The 21,785-nt window shown below is 41.1% G+C and overlaps 2 protein-coding genes across 3 annotated transcripts in view; one reads left to right on the top strand and one right to left on the bottom strand.

Moving 5' to 3' along the window:
• Positions 1–21,785, bottom strand: part of kcnj10a (potassium inwardly rectifying channel subfamily J member 10a) — a 34,168-nt gene that overhangs the window by 7,333 nt on the left and 5,050 nt on the right. For both annotated transcript variants that reach the window (XM_082526453.1, XM_082526454.1), the window contains exons 2-5: positions 16,186–16,575; positions 11,919–12,130; positions 10,627–10,758; positions 10,097–10,274 (exon numbers count right to left, since the gene is read on the bottom strand). In XM_082526453.1, coding sequence (XP_082382579.1) covers positions 10,097–10,274; positions 10,627–10,758; positions 11,919–12,130; positions 16,186–16,567 — 904 coding nt within the window. In that variant the 5' untranslated portion in view covers positions 16,568–16,575. The remainder of the gene's footprint in view (positions 1–10,096; positions 10,275–10,626; positions 10,759–11,918; positions 12,131–16,185; positions 16,576–21,785) is intronic.
• LOC309702052 (histone H1) lies at positions 2,979–4,921 on the top strand. The gene has a single exon (XM_082526455.1). It carries the CDS (start codon positions 3,855–3,857, stop codon positions 4,323–4,325), a length of 471 nt encoding a protein of 156 aa, XP_082382581.1. The 5' UTR covers positions 2,979–3,854; the 3' UTR covers positions 4,326–4,921.

Below are 21,785 nucleotides of genomic sequence, written 5' to 3'. Positions count from 1 at the left end.
ATAACAGTAATAATTTTAGCATTAAAAATATGATTTTAATTAAAGAGATTTCACCAACAGGTGGATTAACCATTATAGAAACAAAAACAATTAATAATATTAATATTTGTTTACATATACATGTATATATGTATATATAGAGTCATTTTTAGTACGATTCCATCAAGCCTGAGTTCCTGTAAATGGATCTGTGCAGGCTTCGTGTCAGCACTCCAGACTGTACAGTATTGTGCTCTAATGAGGGGTGTCTCTGGCAGTCTCTCTCACACACATTCCAGCCAGAGAAATCTTCTCTCATAGAGCCAAACAAGCCAAACACTGGACACCGAGAGGCAGCCAAGCACGCAGCACATGATCGTAAATACCAACACACCTACATGCACATTGAGTATGTATGTGCATACAGTAAAACTTCTGTCAATGATATACATTTCATACAAAGCAAATGTAAATAAACAACCCATTTCATACAATATGATATCTTTATTTTTTGTCATTAAGTGGTTGCTGAGAATAAGACTGAGAAATGAGAAATAACACAACGGTTGTCACATTCTAAGACTTGTCAACACTTAATGTTAATATTGAGAGAATCCTTTTAGACAACAGGATTAACAGATGTGTGTTTTGAATTGAAAATATTCCGATGCGTATTTCAGTTTCCTTTCTCCATGAACTGAAAGAAACAAATTGCTTAATGCAGAAGACTCAGATGCTTCTGTCTGCTAATGCCCCTATAAAATATATTTTCTTGAAATTAAAAGTTTGTTTCATGCATTTAGACATACATTTTGGCAAGAAAAGGCCATCTGCAAAAAAAAATTACAAAAGAAATAAAAATCTGTGTTTACCCAGTACGAACACCTTTCTCTGTGTTCTGCAGCACATCCACATCTTTTGCATGGTACTCGTTGTTAGATTTGTATTGTTGATTGTCATTTATGCTTAGAAATATTTACTTATATATGCTTAGAGTTTTGTAATTAGTTGTAGATTGGTAGAGGTTTTGATCCTTGATAGTCTGCAAACTTTGTGTGTATTAGACAGCACTTTGGGAGCATGAGAGGTCATACCGTGTCTTATTGTTTTATGGTAGGATTAACGTAGCTACATCTGTTCTAGTCTAAGTGCTCTTTGTTTAGATGAACTGCAGGACTTCCTCACCGTGTTATCTAGGATGAACCATCTAGGGTGAGGGGGAGGCTACCCTCTTCCTGACCAAGGATGTTTAACCCTTTGATCAGCAACCACACACACACACACACACACACACACACACACACACACACACACACACACACACAGGCAAGGTACTCTTTGTTTGTATGTAGACGTCGTATGTTAATGAACCTATGCATATTCATGTAACCTCAATAAAAGGACAGTGTTACGGGAGGACGGACGAGAGCTACTGGGGTCAAGCGAAGGAACGGCGTTTGTCTGGTTCTCTCCCGTGCACGAGTACCATGAAGAAGTTTGCCTACTTGTGTCTTGCTTGCAGTGTAATTATATTGTCTTAACGTTCCAGCGAATAGGTTTATGCTACAAACCTATCATTAATTGGTCCTTCGATGCCAGAGCCCTGGAATCGCATTCACCGAGGGGAGGAGAGGCACGCTGAAAGACTGACGTCAGCCAGGAAGTTCCTGTGGATTCGCGGTCTGTCTTTTCTCCTCGATGAATGACGGTCGGCGGGATTCGGGCTGATATTACACTCTAAGCAACGCCAAGTAAGTTTAAAGAGGCCGACTCTATAACCGTGTCGTTGTGCAGTCTCCGCCACTGTGTGAGGCGTTGAGAAGAGGCCGACTCTATAACCGTGTCGTTGTGCAGTCTCCGCCACTGTGTGAGGCGTTGAGAAGAGCCCGACTCTATAACCGTGTGGTTGTGCAGTCTCCGCCACTGTGTGAGGCGTTGAGAAGTTCGCTACTTTGTGGAGCGATACCCGGGTTCCTTGCTACTTTGTGGAGCAAGAGGTTCCTCGCTACTTTGTGTGGCTAGAGGTGAGTTCTCCGCCACTTTGTGGGGCGTTGAGAAGTTCCGCGGGGTCCAGACTGTGCTGGACGATAGGCCTATTTTGTGTTGTTTTTGTTGTCGTCGTCGTCGTTGTTGTTGTTGTGTGGGTGTGTGCGGAGCAGAACATGTGGTCTGTGACACCGACTGTTGTTGTTATCATGGGTTTCTAAGCAACCAAGAGTGAGTCGGAGGGAGACAGACGTTTGTGCTGGACTTTGCTCCTGGCAGCACAAAGTATTTATGTAAAAAAGAGAGGGAGCGACGGCTCCACAGCTGCGCGGGTTCACGCGAGCGCGCGGGTTTCACGCGGACCTGAGCCGTGCGGTTAATCACAGGCTTAAAAATGGAAGAGATTAAAATGTTAGAAGTTTTCAGAAAACACACCAGCCTTGAAGAGTGTGTGGAAAAGGCCAGCCCACATCAGCAGCTGTGCTCTGGTGGGTGGCTTTCCCCCCACCCCTTCCTGACACAAAATGTTAACAGCCTGTGTGCCAAACCACTGAGGTGGATAGTTGTTAAAAGTAACCTACATTAAACTTGTGGTTGCTTAAATTCAGTACGATGACATGTGAGGTGAAGTGATATAGGTAAATATTTAAACTAATGAAGTGCATAGAGGCACTTGACCTGTGTGGAAGACTGTCGTCTTATTATGAACCATTGTTGAGATATACAGCACACCTGTGAAAACAACTAATATGCTCAACCCTGTATGAAACATCTAAAAATACATGATGGAGAAGCTGTGTTGAATATGTAAGTGTAAGACTTTGCCACTGTGGGCAGAGCATGCAACTACTGTGTGATGTCGCGTTGCAGTTTTGTTTTTGTTTTTTGAGCTGATGAGCAAGCTACACATTATCAGATCAAGAGCTGTCTGAGAACTACTCAAAGAGAGGGAAACAGAGAGTGTGCAGCGTTTCCATGAGCAGTTTTTCTGCACCTTGACTCGTGTGTGTGTAGCATCAGCATCATGTTTTTGTTTATTTGTTTTGTTGGATTAAAAATAATTAAATAAACTGGTGATCATGCTTATGGATCACCATGGCACATATCTCCAGCCATATGGTTTATTTATGCAGATGAAAAAGTGAGTGTGAATGTGTCTGACATCACAGTGTTTTTGTGCACTGTGCAAAAGTGATTGCCTCTGATTGTGAGTGAGAGCGGTGATTTTGCAGACCACCAGCTATTGTGAAGAAAAAAAAAAGAGTGAAAAAGAGACAAATTACTACATTGTAGACGAAGAGAAATAATCATAGGAAAAAGGTTTTGTGTTGATCAGCCGAAAAACAACTACAATGTCATTTTCTGCTTTTAAGAAAGGATTGTTCACACAAACACAGACAGAGAGAGAGAGAGAGAGATGTGTGTTGATTAAGCAGTGATGATAATAATGAAATGTCTTAGTTTGTCACTTTCAGGTGAAAAGCAGACCTGAATCAATTTTCCACATGCAGCGGTCGGAAGAAAGTTATAGTTTAACATCATTGGAAACATGCAGGCCAAGTTTCTGGCTGACTTATTTACAGTGCCATGTGTTTCTCAACCTCACAAGCGAGCTCACTCCTCCCTGAAGATAAGGAATGCAGCTCCATGATAAAGAGACAGCAGCAAGTCCTGAGCACAAAAAGTCCCAGCAAAGCAGCAGCAATGTGGATAAACAGCAGCAGCAGAAGAAAGCAAACCCATCTTCCTGTCTGATTGGATGAATTCCACGGAGGGGCGAGCAAGATGGCGGTGGCAGCATGTTGAAATGCTCAAAAAGGACTGAGTGACTCGGGCAAGCCACATGCAGCTAGCATGCTGGCTAGCGACATGAAAGAAATGGACCCTTCATGATGCGTTCAACGTGCCAGCGCTGTGGTGGGAAAGGCTCCATCATAAACACGCCCTGCACCGAGGTTCAGGCCAAGAAGAAGAAGACGATGACTTCCAAGCCCAAGAAGGTCAGCCTCAGCGTGGGCGAGCTGATTGTGAAAGCCGTGGCCGCTCTCAAGAAGGCTCTGGCTGCCGGAGGCTACAATGTGGACAAGAACAAGGCCCGTGTCAAGACCGCCATCAAGAGTCTGGTGGCGAAGGGCACTCTGGTGCAGACAAAGGGCACCGGGGCCTCCGGATCCTTCAAGATGAACAGGGTTACTGAGACCAAAGCTAAGACGCCCGCCGCGGCCAAAGCCAAGAAACCGGCAGCAGCTGCTAAGAAGTCGCCCAGGAAGGCAGCAGCAGCAGCACTTCAGCCACTAGCACGAAGTCAACCGCATCAGAGGACAATAGTGAGAGTGGCTGTGACTTCACTGTGCATGTGAAGAAAACGTTTGAGGAGAACTGAACAGTTGGAGTTTGACATTTGCCACCTGTGGAGTAAAATGGCAAGAAGAGACAGTGGGACACAGGACAAAGCTGAAGGAGAACTGCCGGCTGTTGGACTGTTGAAGTGGGAGAGGACAACAGAGTGAGAAGACTAGGTGAGAACACATAGGAATTATTTAATGTGGGAAATCAAAATTTGGGTTAGCAAACCTGGGGAAAAGAAAACTGACTGCTTAAGTTGGAAAATTGAGACGGAGTCTGAAACATTGCGAAAATAGAAACATATACAAAATCACACACACACAAGCAGAACATGCATTAACCCTACTAACAATTCCAAACACAAAATGACTCATGAAGACTCATAGCACATTAGTTAAGAAATGATTAAATAATAGCAGAGAAGTGTGTAGGAAAGGCAGCTTTAAGAACATGCTCTGCTGGAGATGCAGCTCCACAGACATGCATTAGACCTGCCTAATAACACAAACACATGTAATGAAAATTAGCTTGTTATCTTTCATCAGTGTTAAAATAGTGTCAATTTAGCAGACACTTGTTATTAAATACTGAATTTATCCAATGCAAAAAATTGACTCTCCAGGTTGCAGGACAACAGTTTAACTTTTGTGGGAAAAAAGATCCTGGTTTGACCAACCAGTGATCAGACAATAAATTTAGTTGTTAAAATGGTAAATTGGGAGAAGCTTCCTGCTTGATTGAGGCAGCACATGTAATTTACTGTATGAGGGAAATTGTCTTTTGTGATACTATTTTGAACATGCTTTTCTGTCGTCCTGTCAACTTAGTGGGTTAATAGCTGATATGCAAATTAGTTGATCGGTTTTAGATTAATGAAAGGTGACTGAATTCTAGTATGAGTGAATGAGATGTGTTGGAGTTGTTGTGTGTTGAGTGGAGACTAAAACACTGAGTTTCCTGCTTTGATGTGCGAGTGAATCCTGTATTTAGATACACAACTCTGAATACGTCAGAACAGACTGTTTTGTGAAGTGCATGACAGCATGTCACATGTTTTATGATGAAGGGAAAAGGAAAATTGAATAAAATAGATCTGTGGCCTAAATGAGTGAAGAGCACAGACCTGGTAATTAAACTCATAGCTAATAAGACATTAGGATTATGTTGTGTGTTGTGCAGCTGATGGTTGATTTGGAGTGAATCTAGCTGATGATTTTTCTTTTGTTGTGAAGTTGAGCCTGCCGATTAGTATGATGGTATGATAAACCATGCTAATGGTATGATTTACCCTCCTGAGATGAGGAGCTTGTGTCATGACTTAACAAGGCCTTTTTATTTTGATACTTTCACAGTGCACTGAAAGTTTTGTTTGATAATCTCTGTTCTTTAAGCAGATCTGCACGTCGGGAATTAAAAGCGCTACACGTCGTCGAGAAAATTGTGCCAAGTGAGTTCTCCACATTTAAATGGACTCTGGAGAAAGCCACTTATTTGGGACAATTATTAAATGACAGTCCCAGTCCAAAAGGATTCAGCGATGTAATCCAAACTAAAGTTCTTCTTTTTCTTTTTGAAATGACGTCATTTTGCTGAGAGTGGAAACTAAATGCGACGATAGGTTCCACTATCAGCAAAGAAAGAAAGAATGAATGCATGAATGAGTGAGTGAAAGGAAAACAAACTGACTGACTGGTAAAAGCTGACAAAAGCTGACAAGACTTTACTGATGTAACACGACTGTGTGAAGTTGACCCCCGCCTGGCAGGGGTGCAGATGAGTCTGTGTGTGCTTCCCTTTACAGGAGCAGAAAGATGACAGCAACACTCGAGGTTGCGTGATGATTTAACATTTTAAATGCCATTTTCTGTGTCTGTGAATTTACTATGTGTGCGTCATTCACTAGCTTGTGTGTTCACAGAGATATCTGTGACAAAGTATGCATACGCCTGCGCAAGCGCTAACATTTGCATTTTCGTTTTTACAGCATTACGGTTCTTCATGTGTTTGATCATGTGATTTATAGGAATACTGGCTAATGTTTCTCTACTACAAGATTTCTGGGTTTATGTGTGAAGAAAACTGTAGTTACAGGCATATGTTGATGGAGAAATTAATATGGTTTGAGACATACTGTGATGAGACCAGTGTTACTGTTTCCACAGCGAGTGTTGACTTTATGGTGTTTTATGGCACCTCTAGAATCTGTTGACCTGTGTCTGACCTCCGTCTGACCACAGTCAATGTGTATTGCTAATGTTTGTTTCTTTGAGAATGCTGTAGTAGATTCAGCTGAAGCGGACAAGTGACATGAGTAAAACAAATAAGAGATTACGGTATTTATGGAATAGTTTATTATGGGCTCATTAGCTGGCCACTTTTGAACCCATAATAATAATATGTGAGTGGAGTGACTTTGCTTAAGAGAAGTCACTGATTACATTAATGTTAACAGAGTACATGGGATAATCCATGTCTGAGGTGAATTAGGGTAATAGTTGTAGTTACTGCTTTGAGAAAACCTGCACATGACACTTGTCTTGCTGATGTTGAATGCTTATTACTCTTATGATACAATTGTTTACAGGTATGAAGTTTGATTTCACTTCCAGATTTTGCTTTCCAGGCCATGATGGTGTGTATGCAGGCTCCTGGGAGAGCCAGGTGTTAAGCAAACTTAATATGCAAGACACACTAACATCTTTTATTGCAGGGTTACGGAGCTACTCCGGAGGAGATGCCCTGATGTTGCCTGGGACATGATCTAGCTAATCTTTTTCTTTAAGACAGGGATCCAGGTTTGGTGAGTTGACGCATGGGTGTGTCCATGCGTCAAGAGGTGGAGTGCAAGGATTAACATTAAACAATGTTTACTATTATTGTTGCAGTGATTTGTGTGATTAGCCGTTTTATTTACAAATATTAAACCTATGCAAGTGGTGCATCCATGTTCAGATGAGGCTTTGATGGCCTATAAGTGAAGTTCACTGAACTAAAGAATGTGGTTTGATGATTGTTGACATGCTCTCCAAATAGAAGTTTTTCTTCTTAGCAAGGAAATACAGGTGCAGCAGTAATCTCCTGAGAAATCTTCAGAGGCCCAGTGAGAAGCGTGAACCATTCCAGGCATAGCTGACAGCCAGGCAGTGGTTGAGGTCAAAGGTCAAGCTGGTTGGGGCCCATCATGAGATCAGACCTTGGAGCCACAGCAAGGACCATGAAACTGCCTGCAAAATAGAGGAGAGGATCGTCCACAAGATGGGAGCTGAGGCCAGGAGAGAGGCTTCAGGAGGATCAGAGATCATCTTCAGCACAGCAGACATCACACAGAGAGCTGTGCTACTGAGCTTCCAGGAGATTTTTAATAAAATGAAAGATTCAATATTGACGCTGAGGAAGACAACTAAGGTGTACGACGTGCTCTGCCTTAAACCTTCAGCAGCGTTGGAACATGAAAACTCGTGGGATGAGGGGAGCGTGCCAAGCTCCATCGACAGCGCAGAAGGAGTTCGAGGATGACATCATGATTCTGTGAAAGCACAGGAACCAGAAGCTATGGTGGTGATGACAGCAGTTTCCTATGAACATCACCTAATGCTGTGCCACTATACTGTGCATACGATGACACTCTGAAGGCTGCTGGGATCATAACAGCAGTAAGATGACGGAACCCAGCACCCTTTCCACAGAGAGCTTTTTCTGCAGAGCGTGGACAATTAAGGAGTCATAAATATCCCCCTCACAAGACGAAGGTCTGAAGTCAGGTGATGGGGGCTGGTAAGAGGCCATAAAACTAGAGTGCTGAGAGGTCTGCAGCTTGGAAATAGCTGAGACCCATGTTGACGAACAACAAAACCAACTGGTATGTTTGAATGTCTATTCTACATACATTTGGACTCTGGTCCTATGGACAGTGATGGAAACAACTGGAAGAGACATTCATGACGCCCTGCAGAGCTTAAACCACTCTGCAGAGAGACATGTGATGTGCACACCCGGAGGAAGCACCACCAAGCTGAGATGTTTTTGAAAATGTTACTTTTTTAGTTTCACTATTAAATTAACAATTTCTTTGGTTGCTCGTAAGATGCAGTTTGCCATGAGATGAGCTCAATGAATGGGGTAACTGCTAATACATTTATTAAACTGTGTACCTTTTCAGTAATTTAGGGTGATTTGACATATGCTGAGTATAAAAAGGTTTGCATTGAAACTGTCAGACATGAGGTATTCATACCTGGGAACTTTTCAAGCATAAAGGTCAAAAAGGGGGGAAATGTTAGATTTGTATTGTTGATTGTCATTTATGCTTAGAAATATTTACTTATATATGCTTAGAGTTTTGTAATTAGTTGTAGATTGGTAGAGGTTTTGATCCTTGATAGTCTGCAAACTTTGTGTGTATTAGACAGCACTTTGGGAGCATGAGAGGTCATACCGTGTCTTATTGTTTTATGGTAGGATTAACGTAGCTACATCTGTTCTAGTCTAAGTGCTCTTTGTTTAGATGAACTGCAGGACTTCCTCACCGTGTTATCTAGGATGAACCATCTAGGGTGAGGGGGAGGCTACCCTCTTCCTGACCAAGGATGTTTAACCCTTTGATCAGCAACCACACACACACACACACACACACACACACACACACACACACACACACACACAGGCAAGGTACTCTTTGTTTGTATGTAGACGTCGTATGTTAATGAACCTATGCATATTCATGTAACCTCAATAAAAGGACAGTGTTACGGGAGGACGGACGAGAGCTACTGGGGTCAAGCGAAGGAACGGCGTTTGTCTGGTTCTCTCCCGTGCACGAGTACCATGAAGAAGTTTGCTTACTTGTGTCTTGCTTGCAGTTGTCTTAACGTTCCAGCGAATAGGTTTATGCTACAAACCTATCATTCGTATTTTTTTCTGTTTACATGTAACATGTTACAGTTCATCAGAATCGCACTGCACTATTCAACATGCTATAAATTTCATACAGTACAGCATCAAGCAGATAAGCTTTTACCCTAATAAAAGACGTGTCCACAATATAAAAAGCATCAGGATCTGAAAAATGGTGCCAGTTGGAAAAAGCCCTAAACCTGCATTCTTACAAAAGTCCAGCTGCATAGAAGTCTTTGGAAAATAAAGCAACTGCTGACTTTACTTATTTATTTATTGCTGTGTTCATTGTTCTGCTGAATTTATTTATTTGTTGTCAATCTAGTTTAAAATCATCTGAATACAACAATGATGTCAATTTTGTAAATTATGATCCCATGTAGAGTGAAACTATTAGCTGAAACAGAGTATTTCTTAAGCGATGACTCTCTGTGATTTACCCAGGAGTTTCCCAGTAGTTGATCGGATCAGCTCCATGCTTGGTTAATTTTCAGTTTTAACAAAAGACACATGGAAGAGCGGGGTTTTTCAACTTAATCGTTTAAATAAGTAATAAGTTTTTGTTACAGTTTTTTTTTCACTAACCAAAAAAAGTACCTTTGGCTTATTGTCACACTGAATAATAAAAGTGTCTTTCTAAGTAAGCCATGGCTTTGTGAGCTACGGTGATGACTAAGAGCCAAACTGAGGCTTTAAAACAGTCAACCATAAACTAATTGATGAGGTCACGGTGCCCACTTTCATTAGTATTTACAGTACATGGATCCCTATTTAATGTACAGTGGTCATATGATGTGTAAAGGAATCATAGCTGTAAACTGACAAACGACAATTATCTGTTGACTTATTCATCACATCCTTCCACATCATTCTGACTCGAGCTGGGATTTACCTTTTGCTGCCCAGGCTCTGAGGGGGCTGTTGTCATCAATGATGTGGTAGAAAGTGAGAGGGATGATGAGGAAGGGGCTTTCGCTGGACGTGTCCACCTGGAAAGGCACATTTCTCTGGTCCAGCCGCACCGTCTCCCCCTCCTTTGTCAGGGACGTCTGAAGCAACTTCCCCGTCACCTGGGAGCCAAGATGCAGTGAGTAAATGTAGCCATGAGGTTGGAGAAGGCATCCTGTAACCAGAAGGCCCCAGGTTTAATACCTGCACTGGCCATCATCTCCATGTCCTTAAGCAAGGCACTGATGCGTATCATTCGCTTTATTTGTCACCAGCAAGCTTTTCCTCAGCAAAGCAAATATTCAGATAACAGGAAAACGTTTTATAGACATGAAGCGACTCATAATGAAAAACACACTTTCCAGGAACTAAACATAAATAGTAACTCCAAACAGTTACAGGAAGAAGGCTTTCATATATTACAAAAGGATATTTTAAGCAGCAATAATCAGTTTGTAGGTGCTGCTGCATTACCTGGCAACCTAACAGCAGGCTTTTACGCATGTTGGCCACTCGAATCATGAGGCACGGCCGTCCCTCGTGATTCGACACGACAGCGTGTTGGCTGAACTTCACCGTCTCTCCTCTCTTTTTGGGACGAGCAACCTGGAAGGCGAGAAAAGCAAAGTCGAAGCTGTTGTCGATATTCGGCAACCATTTATCAGGCTTCTTATTTCAGTTTTTGAAACAAAATAACCCGAACATGTTGAAAAAGAAAACATTGAAGGAGGAAATTACAAGATCATGTTGACAAGACAGACTGTTGAATTTTTAGACCAGGAAGCAGCTGCGAGAAACCTCATTATGATAGATATGAGTGCTGATATACTGTAATACCAACACGCAGCGTGACATTTCTTGATAAGGATACTGATTGCTGTAATGATACTGTGAAGAAAACATATGAGGGCAAAAGATAGAGGTACGTGTAGCAACCCCCTCAGCTGACGGGAAAATGTGTCAAAAGATACTTAAAAGGAACAGTGATAACAATGTAACCCACATGTTTTAAAAATACATGTTTAAGATGCTGAACAAAGAATCCAACATTGAAGGCAGACAACAAGAAGAAATGGTTTGTATTTACAGTGGTTCCTCGCTATAACACAGTTCACCTTTTGCGGCCTCACTGTTTCGGGGATTTTTTTTTTTTGGTGCAATTTTGCATGCTTTTTTATTTATTTATTTTTTTAAATAAAACAAAATTGCGTCCTGATTGGCTGTAGACCAGCCAATCATGACTGGTCTCATGCCGTGTCTCCTGTACAGTCCAGAATGCGTTCAGCATTCTGAAGTGCTGCACTTTACGTTTGTAAGTTTTCTCCCCAACAAACACAACAATGTCGACCAAACGTTTTGCACCGTCAAAGGTAACCATGGGTGCCTTTGGTTTCATTCTATAATACTGGGTTTATTTTTCTACGAAGGTTTGAACTTTGAGAGTGTTTAAACAAGAGAGAAAAGCGTGAAAATGTTCATGCCTGTCTGAAAAAAAGTGTATAAAGTGTGTAGTGAGGGGTTTTACAGCCTGAAAACATCTATAATAATTGTAAGAAATAAAGTTGGCTACTTTGCGGATTTCACCTATCGGGGTTATTTTTAGAACGTAACTCCTGTGATAAACGAGGGGCCACTGTATGCACATACATAATCCTATGAACACAAAAGGACAAGATGCAGTTATTTTGACTTAATTTGTTCTCTTTCACAACTTTTCTGATGATCAAATTTGGCATTTCTAAAATTTCTTCTAAACTTAAAACTACCTTTGCGAGGAAGGTGCCGGTGATGAAGATCTCCATCACCATCGTGACGACCAGCTGGAAGATGAGAAGGACAATCGCTACAGGACACTCCTCTGTGATGCACCTGAAGCCGAAGCCAATCGTGGTTTGGGATTCCAGAGAGAAGAGGAAGGCCCCTGTCAGGGTCTTCACCTCCATTACACACGGCGTGTGGTTGGAGGGGGGGTCAAACTCTGTGAGAATGTAGGCAGAAAGAAAGATCTGCAAATCACTTACAGGATAACTACATTGTTCCTTTTCTCAGCCTTTGTCATGCTTTCTTCATTGTTTACTCATTTACAGAAAGGTGTGACCGTACTGCAAAGGCAGTAATGTAAAGGATTATAACATTTTAAAAACTATAAAATGTAACAATTCACAAAATATAGAATATCTGAAGTGATTTGTCCAATAGCAAAACGATGTTCTGCTGAGTGCTGTACTTTGGAATGTACTACTTATCTAAATACTGATGCAGTTTCTGTTGTTGTTGTTTTTGTGATTCAAGAGATTCAAGATTCTTTATTTGTCACATGCATGGTTATACAGGTATAACACGCAGTGAAATGTGACCTGATACACTCCTCGACTGTGCAACGAAAAAGAGAGAGACAGAACTTTATATACAGTGAATGAGTATATACAAAGAGGACATGTGTGGTTCTCGTTACAACACAAAATAAACAGAAAACGCCTTGAAACACATGAGAAAGAGACCAAATGTTGGCTTGGTCTTCAAACTTGTTTCAAGCTGTTGGGTTCTTACCATAACAAGCGACGGGTAAAGGATACAGTGACATCCCTGCAAACCTGCACCAGAAACTGAAGAGAACCCTCAAACAAAATATGTTGGAATGCCCTAATAAGATCTGCTTGATTAACACTCTTAATTTCTTTTTTCAACTCATGTCAGTTAAACACTTCATTATAGTATAATATTGACCATGTGTGAAATCTTAGTTTAGGTTTTACTGCTATGTGGTCAAAAGCCTGAGAATTAAACTGCAAATTGCAATGTTGGCTACAGATGCAAAGTCTGTGTTTTCCCTCATTTCATTACAATCCACCTGATAGTCACTGATCTATTACACTTAAAATTAAAAATGTCAACATCATGGTGGCACGGGAGAAAAATGAAAGGGATTACCAGATGTTTATTTCATGGAAATCCATCGAACAGTAACTAACTAAGCCCTCGGGGCTAGAGACCTCTTAGCAATGATCTGACAACCACTCACGAGGGAAAAATGTGTCTTGTCAATCAGTTGCAAGTGGTTGCTAGAGGTTGCTGGCTAACGCTGAGTGAGCAAAGCTCATTCTTTCCTTGTCATTCCTTCGGTCAGTGGCAGATTGACACAGTAACTCACAGTTTGCATGAAAGGTCCGCACATGTCTGCAGACACTAATCAGTCTACTCTCTGTGCAGCATTGAAATGTAAAAACTGTGAGACACAAACTAGAAAGGGTGAACACTTATCTTCAGAGTAAAAGATGTGCTTTACTGCTGCAGTCATCACATTTCAAATAGCACAGCTTTAACTCTGCGGGTGAACTGTTTCCGTTTCTGGTTTGTGTTGCACTTTTCACAGTTTCACTACCAGTGTTATCAGCAACTTGCACAAGTTTGCAGTCACGTCAGCGTCTGTCACGCAGGTTCTGATTGCAGCACTGTCAGCAACCTCTAAAATTAACTCATCAAAATACGCAATTTAGTGACCGGGGGTTGCTGGGTTGATTGGTTTCTGATTGGTTTCTATGATCAGTTTCTATGCTTGCGTGAATGTGGCTTTAGCAACTGATTGGACTGCTACCAGCCTCGAAAAACCACTGTTCGGTTAATGCAAATTTTTCCCTTGGAACTGGTGGCATCAACATAGTTGGTAATCAGTCTCTAGGTCTGTGTGACTAAGACTTTAATGAAATTGCCAACTACTACTACTGCAACACTACTGCTGATGAAATGTTGTATGCAGTGGTTAAATAATTATTTGATCACCCACTGAATATGTAAATTTGTTCACTTTCAAAGAAATGAAAAGTCTCTAATTTTATGGTGGATGCATTTTATAGGAGAGAGACAGAAATTACCTAAAAGTTAAGAATTGATTTGCATGCAACTGAATGAAATAAGTAGTGGATCCCAATCGAAACGTGACTTGATAAACGTACTTGGTGGGGAATCCCTTGTTGGCAAGTAGAGCACTAAGACATTTCCTGTAGCTGGTTACAAGGTTTGCGCAAATCTCCGGGGTTTTTTGCCCATTTCTATTCAGAGAAACTCTCTAAATCCTTTAGCGTATCTCAGCTGCCGCTTGAAGGAAAGCATCTGTGTGTGTCCAAGTAAACTTTTTCTCGCAGGTTGACGTTCTTACACAGGAACCAGCAGAGTGTTTTCAAATGCACTGTTGACCTCGGAGGAAAAGCAGCATTGTGGAATTGACACACTCTTCACTAGTCGGGACAGTTACAAAGCTTTCCTCGTTATGAATGAGCGATACTTTTTTATTAAACATTTGAACATGATTCAACACAAACTCTCGTAGAGGAGATAAAGTCAGAGAGATACATGTTTTGAAACGACAAGGATCAGGTGCATCTAGTACACCTAGAGCGGCCGCTAAAAAACGATATACAAGCAGAGCTCAGCAGTCAGCGCAACAAATTCTGGATCCATGCCGTGTCTGATGTGAAACCACCTTCATGCTGCATAGTGTGACTCATTGCAGTGGTCCCGGTTCAACACTGATTTTGTGTTAAAGTAATACTAAAGTAATAATGGTATTTCTGACCACTGGTATACCACAACTGTATCCTTTCAACAGCTACCAAAAGTTAAAGGACCTAGCTTGTATGAGCCTTATGGAATATTTATATAAAGATCCTCCAGCTTCAAACTGTATTACCCTTCAAGGACCTGCAGCTCAGTAAAGCATCGCTCCGACAGCCAAACCAATCTGTTCTCTGATTGGATAGTTCAATTTGTGATTGACATGACATTGACCTATCAGCTGAAAGGAAGAAAAATAGGGTCAAAATTCGTACTTGTAACTTGAAACTTGAGTGCAGAGTTTCACAGGGATTTTTTTTGCTGTGTGCACACACAAATCTTTTTTTACACACACATTAATTCTTTTTACACATACAAATCCTGATTTACAAGTACAAAATATTTATGACCACAATTCAAGCCCATAGATTGAGGTCTGGAGACTGTCTAGGCCACTCCACGACTTTAATGTGCGTCTTCTTTAGCCAGTCTCTTATTGTGTTGGCAGTCTGCTTGTCATTGTTGTGCTAGAAGACCTGTCAACAACTCATCTTCAGTGTTCTGACTGAGGAAAGGAAGTGAAGTAGGTCCTCTAGGAAAAGCTTGACATCGGTGGTGGTGTTGTTTTCGCTTCCTCAATACACAGCATGTCACAGTAACTCAAGTTGCTATGAAACTGATGCCAAAGAGCTCGATTTTGGTTTCATCTGACCACAGAACTTTCTCCCAAGCCTGAATCCTTTAGATTTTTCCTTGAACCTTCTTGAACAGAGGAACGTCACTACAAGATTGCTATCCATTACAGCATTGTGTGTTACCAATCGTGTCCTTAATGACTAGACATGCCAGCCTGTTTGGCATTCCAGACCAAGGGCAATTGATGGTCGTTTCTTCCATTTCTAAGTAATGAAACCAACAACTGTCACCTTCTCACCAAGTTTCTTGCTGATGGTCTTGTAGCCCATTCCAGCCTCACGCAAGTCTACAGTCTTATTCCCAATGTGCTTTGACTGGTTAGTGCTCCCCATGGTGATGGAGAGACAGGAATCAGAGAAATTTGTTTTGTGGACAGGTGTGCTTTATATACATAAGGAGTTGGATCGGGAATATCTTTGATTGGTTGATTCATTGATGGAAACCTGTGTGCCACATCAGCACACTGGCAATCTTTGTGAGGCAGAATTTTACGTGGCTTGTAGTGAATCAAATACTTATTTCACACATCGATATGTAATCAGTTTCTAACTTTTATGTACTGTGATCTTCTGTCTCTGTCCATTAAAATGAAACTTATTATTTCCCCCATTGAGGCACTTTCCCTTTACGACATGAGTTATTCAGTATGACAGTTTGCTTCTTTTGAATTAATGATTTCGATTTTTGTGTCATTTAAAGGCCAATTAAAATCTTTTCTGCTTTTACTTTGTAGTTTTCTTTCCCCTCTCGTTTGACTCTCCACTGTCGACCCTTCTTCATGCTTACCTAGTAGGTCTCCATGCACCATGGCCACCAGATACCAAAGTACTCCAAACACGAACCAGGTCCCCGCAAAGGTAGCCGAGAAGAGGAACAACTTGTAGCGCCATTGCATGTCCAGGAAAGTCGTCCAGAGGTCACGGAGGTACAGCGCCCCTCTTCCACTTACATGCTCAATGCGTACATTGCTCCGCCCATCTTTAGAAAGGACACGCCGCCGCCTTCGCAGAGCACTTGGACCTCCAGATGCAGCTCCTCCCACTCCTGCATGACCGCCAGTTCCATCTGTGGGGGTCAGCAGGGGCTTGGTGATGTCAGTCTGCGTCTGAGAATGGCAAACTTTCTGAGGGGAGGTGCCTTCAGAGGAAGGCGGTGTGGCTGAGGTCATGACCAAAGCTACATGGTATTGGAGAAAGAAAGAGGACACAGCAAGAGGTAAGGACACAAGGAAAGGTGTGCAAAAGAAGTATGAAGGAAAAGAAAGGAAAGGATAGTAAGGAATAAAGGGGAATTGGTTGGATGGGCAGTAAAATAAATTGAACAGCGGGTGTTTTAAAATGAAAGAGTGAAGGACGTAAGAAAAAGAGAATTCGATAAGCACGTGAAAAAGAAAGATGACAGAGTGGAACATTTAGGAGGAGAGGAGAAGAAGAAGACAGGCATTAAAGGCACATTTTCAGCTGGACAGTTGCTAGCTATCCACGGCGGTCCATTTAAGACCCCTTTATTCTTTCACTGAAGGCACAGCTGCCCTTTCACATTAAAAGCATGAAAGCACAGGCTCTTTCACATGTTGGTTGCACTAGACAGCTGCTGAATGCACCAGTGACCTTTTTTTATATAAAAGAAAAAGAGGTCTTTAAACTTGAGCCACGGATGTGAACACCCTGTTCAGTTTTTCTAAAAGCAGTTTTCACTCCTTCTTAATGTGTTTTTACTTTAAGACTGACATTAGTTGTGAAGCATTTGCAGCACATGACAAACTGCCCTCTTGCACATGTACTTTGTAAATAACACTAGGGTTTGAAGAGTAAAGCCAACACAGAAGGCCCAAAAACTGCAGTGTCTTGAATATTTTTAGTGAAATATTAGTAGCAAAACTGTTAATGCTGTGGTCACCAGCTAGGAGTTACCTCCACTGCTCTGAATGACTACCCCCCCCCCTCCCCCCAACCCCCTTTGTAGTGTTGGTGCTTTTTAGAGTAATTTTCAATCCAAAACTCTGATGAGTAATATGGGTTGCTGTGTGGTTGATTTTACTTTCCAACTTTCCAAGAAGTTCAATCTACAGTTTTACTAAATGAAAGTCTAGCATGCTATTGGTGAAGATCACTGTAAAGATAAAGCCGAGGTTTCAAAACTGGAGTTTCTGTTGGATGGTGTTACAGTGGCTAAATCTAGCTTTTTTAAATAGCCTGCTGTTATCAGTGCTACTAGTATTAGTGGCTAATTTAGGTGACAGGGATCTAGCGAGGGATGTGTAGTAGCGGTTTTTGATACGGGCGACATGGACGGTTGCCCAGGGCGGCATTGTGGTGGGGGCGGCATCACGAGCATCAGCAAAAAAGTTACTCCTACTCATGCTGCCCCGACATCAGGCCAGCGCATTTTGGGGATGGCATAGGCACAGATCGGTTTTCTATCTGCTTCCAAATAGAGCACATTTCCTTCATAATGTTGTAAATCCAAGCCCATTATGTATTCATGATTTGAATCCTGGGTTGTGCGAAATCGCAGAAATAGAGCCTAGACAAAGTGAATCTGTGAACTAAGGTGTAGGTTATGTTGTGGTGATCCTCGGGTTGGGGGATTTGTGTTCATACTGGAGTTCAAAATTAAGACCAATGGAAGATGGACAAGAAAAGTTCAAAGCCATCAGGTGCTCAGTTTAGGAAAAAGAGAAAAGAAGAGGAGGAGAAACGAGCAAAAGATACAGGTAAGCAGATGTGTCATTGGATAATGGCAGGTCATCCTGAAACAATCAGAATCAGAACACTTTATTAATCCCTAAGGAAATTATGTGGGTTACAGTTGCTTCAAGAAGAAATGGTAACAGTAACAGTAACAAACTAAACTCCAAACAATACATTATGTTACAGATTTTACACATTTAAGAAATAGCACTATTATATACAGATCACTCAATTATAAATATCAAGGATTAACAGAGGTGATTATAAATAAATATCAAGAAAAAGTGCTAGAGGGAGTGTTCGCCCAGGGCGCCAAACAGGCTAGGACCGCCACTGGCAGAGTGTGTAGTAGAAGCTAGGGAAGTGTAGCTGCTCTGGTATTAGCGAAAAAATAGAGGTTTGCATGTAAGTTAATGCTGCTTTAGCAGGTGATGAGCTGACTTGCTAGTCAGAGATGTTTAAATGTCTACCATAGAAAAATAAAAAGTAAACATAAGAAATAACTACAGTATATCAGTGGACAAAGTTACATGTATGCATTTTGTTGATATTTTTGCTCCTGTTTCAACACAATAATGATCTAATGCACAAATCCAGTTCCAAAAAAATGATTTTAAGAGTTTGGAAGACTCTGATGGGCTTGTAAGTAAATCCAACACCTTCTGGCGATGAACTGGAAAGCCAGCTGGAGGTCAGGTCTTTCTAATACTGCTGTGGAGGACTGACAACAAATCCCTGCAGCCAGGCTCCAAAATGTGATGAAAAGACTCACTCATCATAGCAGCGTATTAACGCCTATGGCTTAATATCCAAAGCTACAACTTCATCATTGAACTAGAGAGTTTGTCACATGCATGTGCGTGACTGGCAATACCCTGTTACGGTACAATAAGTGATGGTTTAAGTGGTTCTCATAGTGTCAATGGTATATTAACTAAAAGGCCTGCCACCCCACCTCTGGCTGCCATGGACACTTATTGTCACTTTATTGATTCCCTCCTGTGCTCTCAACAACCTCACTCTCATCTGGGCTGCACTCTTTCTTTCTACACATCCTTCTTTTTCCTTTCTTCCCTCTTCTTGCGCTCGCTGTTTACTAAACAGCCCTTTTGTCTCAAACTGCCTCTGCTTTCCGGAGCAAATATAACAAAACCATAAACAAAAACAACACAAACAAAGGCCTAAGGATCGAGGCAATCTGATACACACTGTCCTTTCCTGTCCTTCCTGACCCCTGTCTCCCCTCTCTCCATGCTCAGCTCACACTGAGTGAATGAATAGAGATCTGTGTTGAAGTCTGCACTGCTATGAATACTAAGATGTGGACGGGAGCAAGAGGGGAGGAAGGCATGGTCTGGGGCGGGCACATGTGATTGGCCTTGTCCATCTCCAGCTGAACTCTGAACCCTACAGAAAGCCTGCCTACACATACAGTAAATGCACACTTGTGCTTTGGATATATATTGAGCAGTTAGCGTTAGTAACACAACCCCAGCTGTTGTTCAAAGGAATGTGTGGTTTGCAAAAACAACACAGTCCAAAAAAAACATGCATCACCTAAAACTAATTTAAAGGATAAGGCCTTCTTTATTCCGTATATTCAATTTTACTGTCCTGAAATATCACAAAAATACTAGAATTTAGCAAGAAACTAGTCCCTGTCTTAGCAAGCCTGCTCGTTTCAACTGAGGACACTGTTTTAGCTGTTAAGTAAAAGGTTATTTTATTAACTTGGGGAAAAGACAACAAAGTGGCAACACAATATTGGCATATAGTAACCTTAAGCAGACACAGAACAGCATTATTGTTTCTTTTTTATCATGTTTAAGTTCACGTGGTAACTATAAGTCCAACATTCTGTCTTATTTTAGCTCATTTTACACTCCAACAGCTCAAAAGAGAAATATTTCTACTGTGCTCTCCAGTTATATTTGTCTGCCATTTATAATAAACAAATAAAGCAAAGAACACGTGAAATATGGGTAATTTAATTATAATAAAGAATCAGGATCTGTTTTTTAGGCTATTTTAAAACAGCCACGGGGCGATTGTGGCTCAAGAGTTGGGAGTTCATCTTGTAATCGGAAAGTTGCCGGTTCGAGCCCCTTTTCCAACAGTCTCAGTCATTGTGTCCTTGGGCAAGACACTTTACCCACTGCCTACTGGTGGTGGTCAGAGGGCCCGGAAAACACATCCATTTTAAAAATTACTACTTTAAGGGAAAAAAAGAAGGATATTTTGAGTATTATGGCAGCAACAAGTCTTAAAAACGTTAGGATAGAGGAAGGGACGTGTTTAACTGTGTCACATCCATTCTTCTTTCAACTGACACTTCTACTATGAAGACACACTGTTGTGCAGTTTGATTTGGTTTACAATGTTTTTGCTATCATTTACAAGGCTTTTGTTCAAATAGATCTCATCTGGATGGAAGCATGTGTCACTTTAAAACCTGCTACACCTTTCAGTATGATGGTGCCTATACAGATGTGCAAGTTGCAAATAGATACTAGTACACTGCCATACCAAACAATGCAGCACACAGAGTGCTGGTGATATGCTGGATCGTCACTCTTCTCTTTAGTATGGAGAATGTTGTCAATGATTTCCAAAAAGAAATTTTAAATTTCAGTTTATCTGACAACAGAAGAGTTTTCTACTTTGCCTCAGTCCATTTTTAAGATGGCACAGTGAACCGTGTTCACAGTCAGTGGTTTCTGGAAGTGTTTCTGAGTCCATGCAGGGATTTCCATCACAGAATCATTTGTTTTTAATGCAACATCCTGTATTAATTTCTGGCATCTGGCATTAAATTGAATCTTTTGACAATAATATGTACTGTAGTTGATTTGGTATTCATAAAATTGTAGTCTAGGGAACATTATCCTGAATTTGTTCTACAATGTGTAGATGCAGCTTTTGCAGATTGGTGAACCTCTGCCCATTTTTCACTTCTGAGAAACTCTGACTCTCCAAGATGCTCTTTTCACACCCACTCGTTTTGCAGACCTGTTGCCAGCCCAGTGTTCTACTGTGAATAAACTAGGGCATTATGAGATCTGCAAATCATTTAATTCTGTTCTTAGTTGCATTTTACACAGCATCCGAATCTTTTTACAATCACGTTTGTAAAATATTATTTCAAAGTTGTGCACTGTAGAAAAACCTATGGTAGTGCATTTGTTTGGGCACTATTTTCTTCTGTGGATGAATTCTTAATGTCAAGCATTGCTTTTACTTTGACTTTATAATTGCTGGACAACAGTTGAGATTTATTACAAAGATCTCCTCATGAGCGTTATTGATAAGAAAAACTTTAAATTTCAACAACACTTCCTCTGTCAGTATAGTCTTAGACATAAAGAAATTTATTGTTTGCTATTTTTAAGCATCCATAGATGGGCACTTCTCGTTAAAAAAATAATAAATAAAGACATACTAAAGCAAACTGTAATAAAAGCCAAAATGTCTGTTTACAATTTCATTTTCATCAAATGTCTCTTTAGAGGGTAAGAATACCAATGTTAGCTGAGCTAAAGCAAATATCCCTCCTGCTGACAGTAAGACTGATGGATTCCCACACTTTCAACATGACTTATTGGATGACCACTCAAGGTTAGGATCTCTTCCTCTGTGTCCTGCCCTTCAGCCCTCTCCTCCCCTCTGTCCTGTGTGCACAAGAATCCTTTGTTT

The sequence above is a fragment of the Aulonocara stuartgranti genome (genome assembly GCF_965226115.1).
Source record: "Aulonocara stuartgranti genome assembly, chromosome: 3".
NCBI classification, from domain to species: domain Eukaryota; kingdom Metazoa; phylum Chordata; class Actinopteri; order Cichliformes; family Cichlidae; genus Aulonocara; species Aulonocara stuartgranti.
This window is presented reverse-complemented; position numbering and strand designations above follow the sequence as displayed.

Coding starts and splice junctions, on each gene's coding strand:
- LOC309702052 (XM_082526455.1), top strand. CDS start 3,855: ATGATGCGTTCAACGTGCCAGCGCTGTGGTGGGAAAGGCTCCATCATA.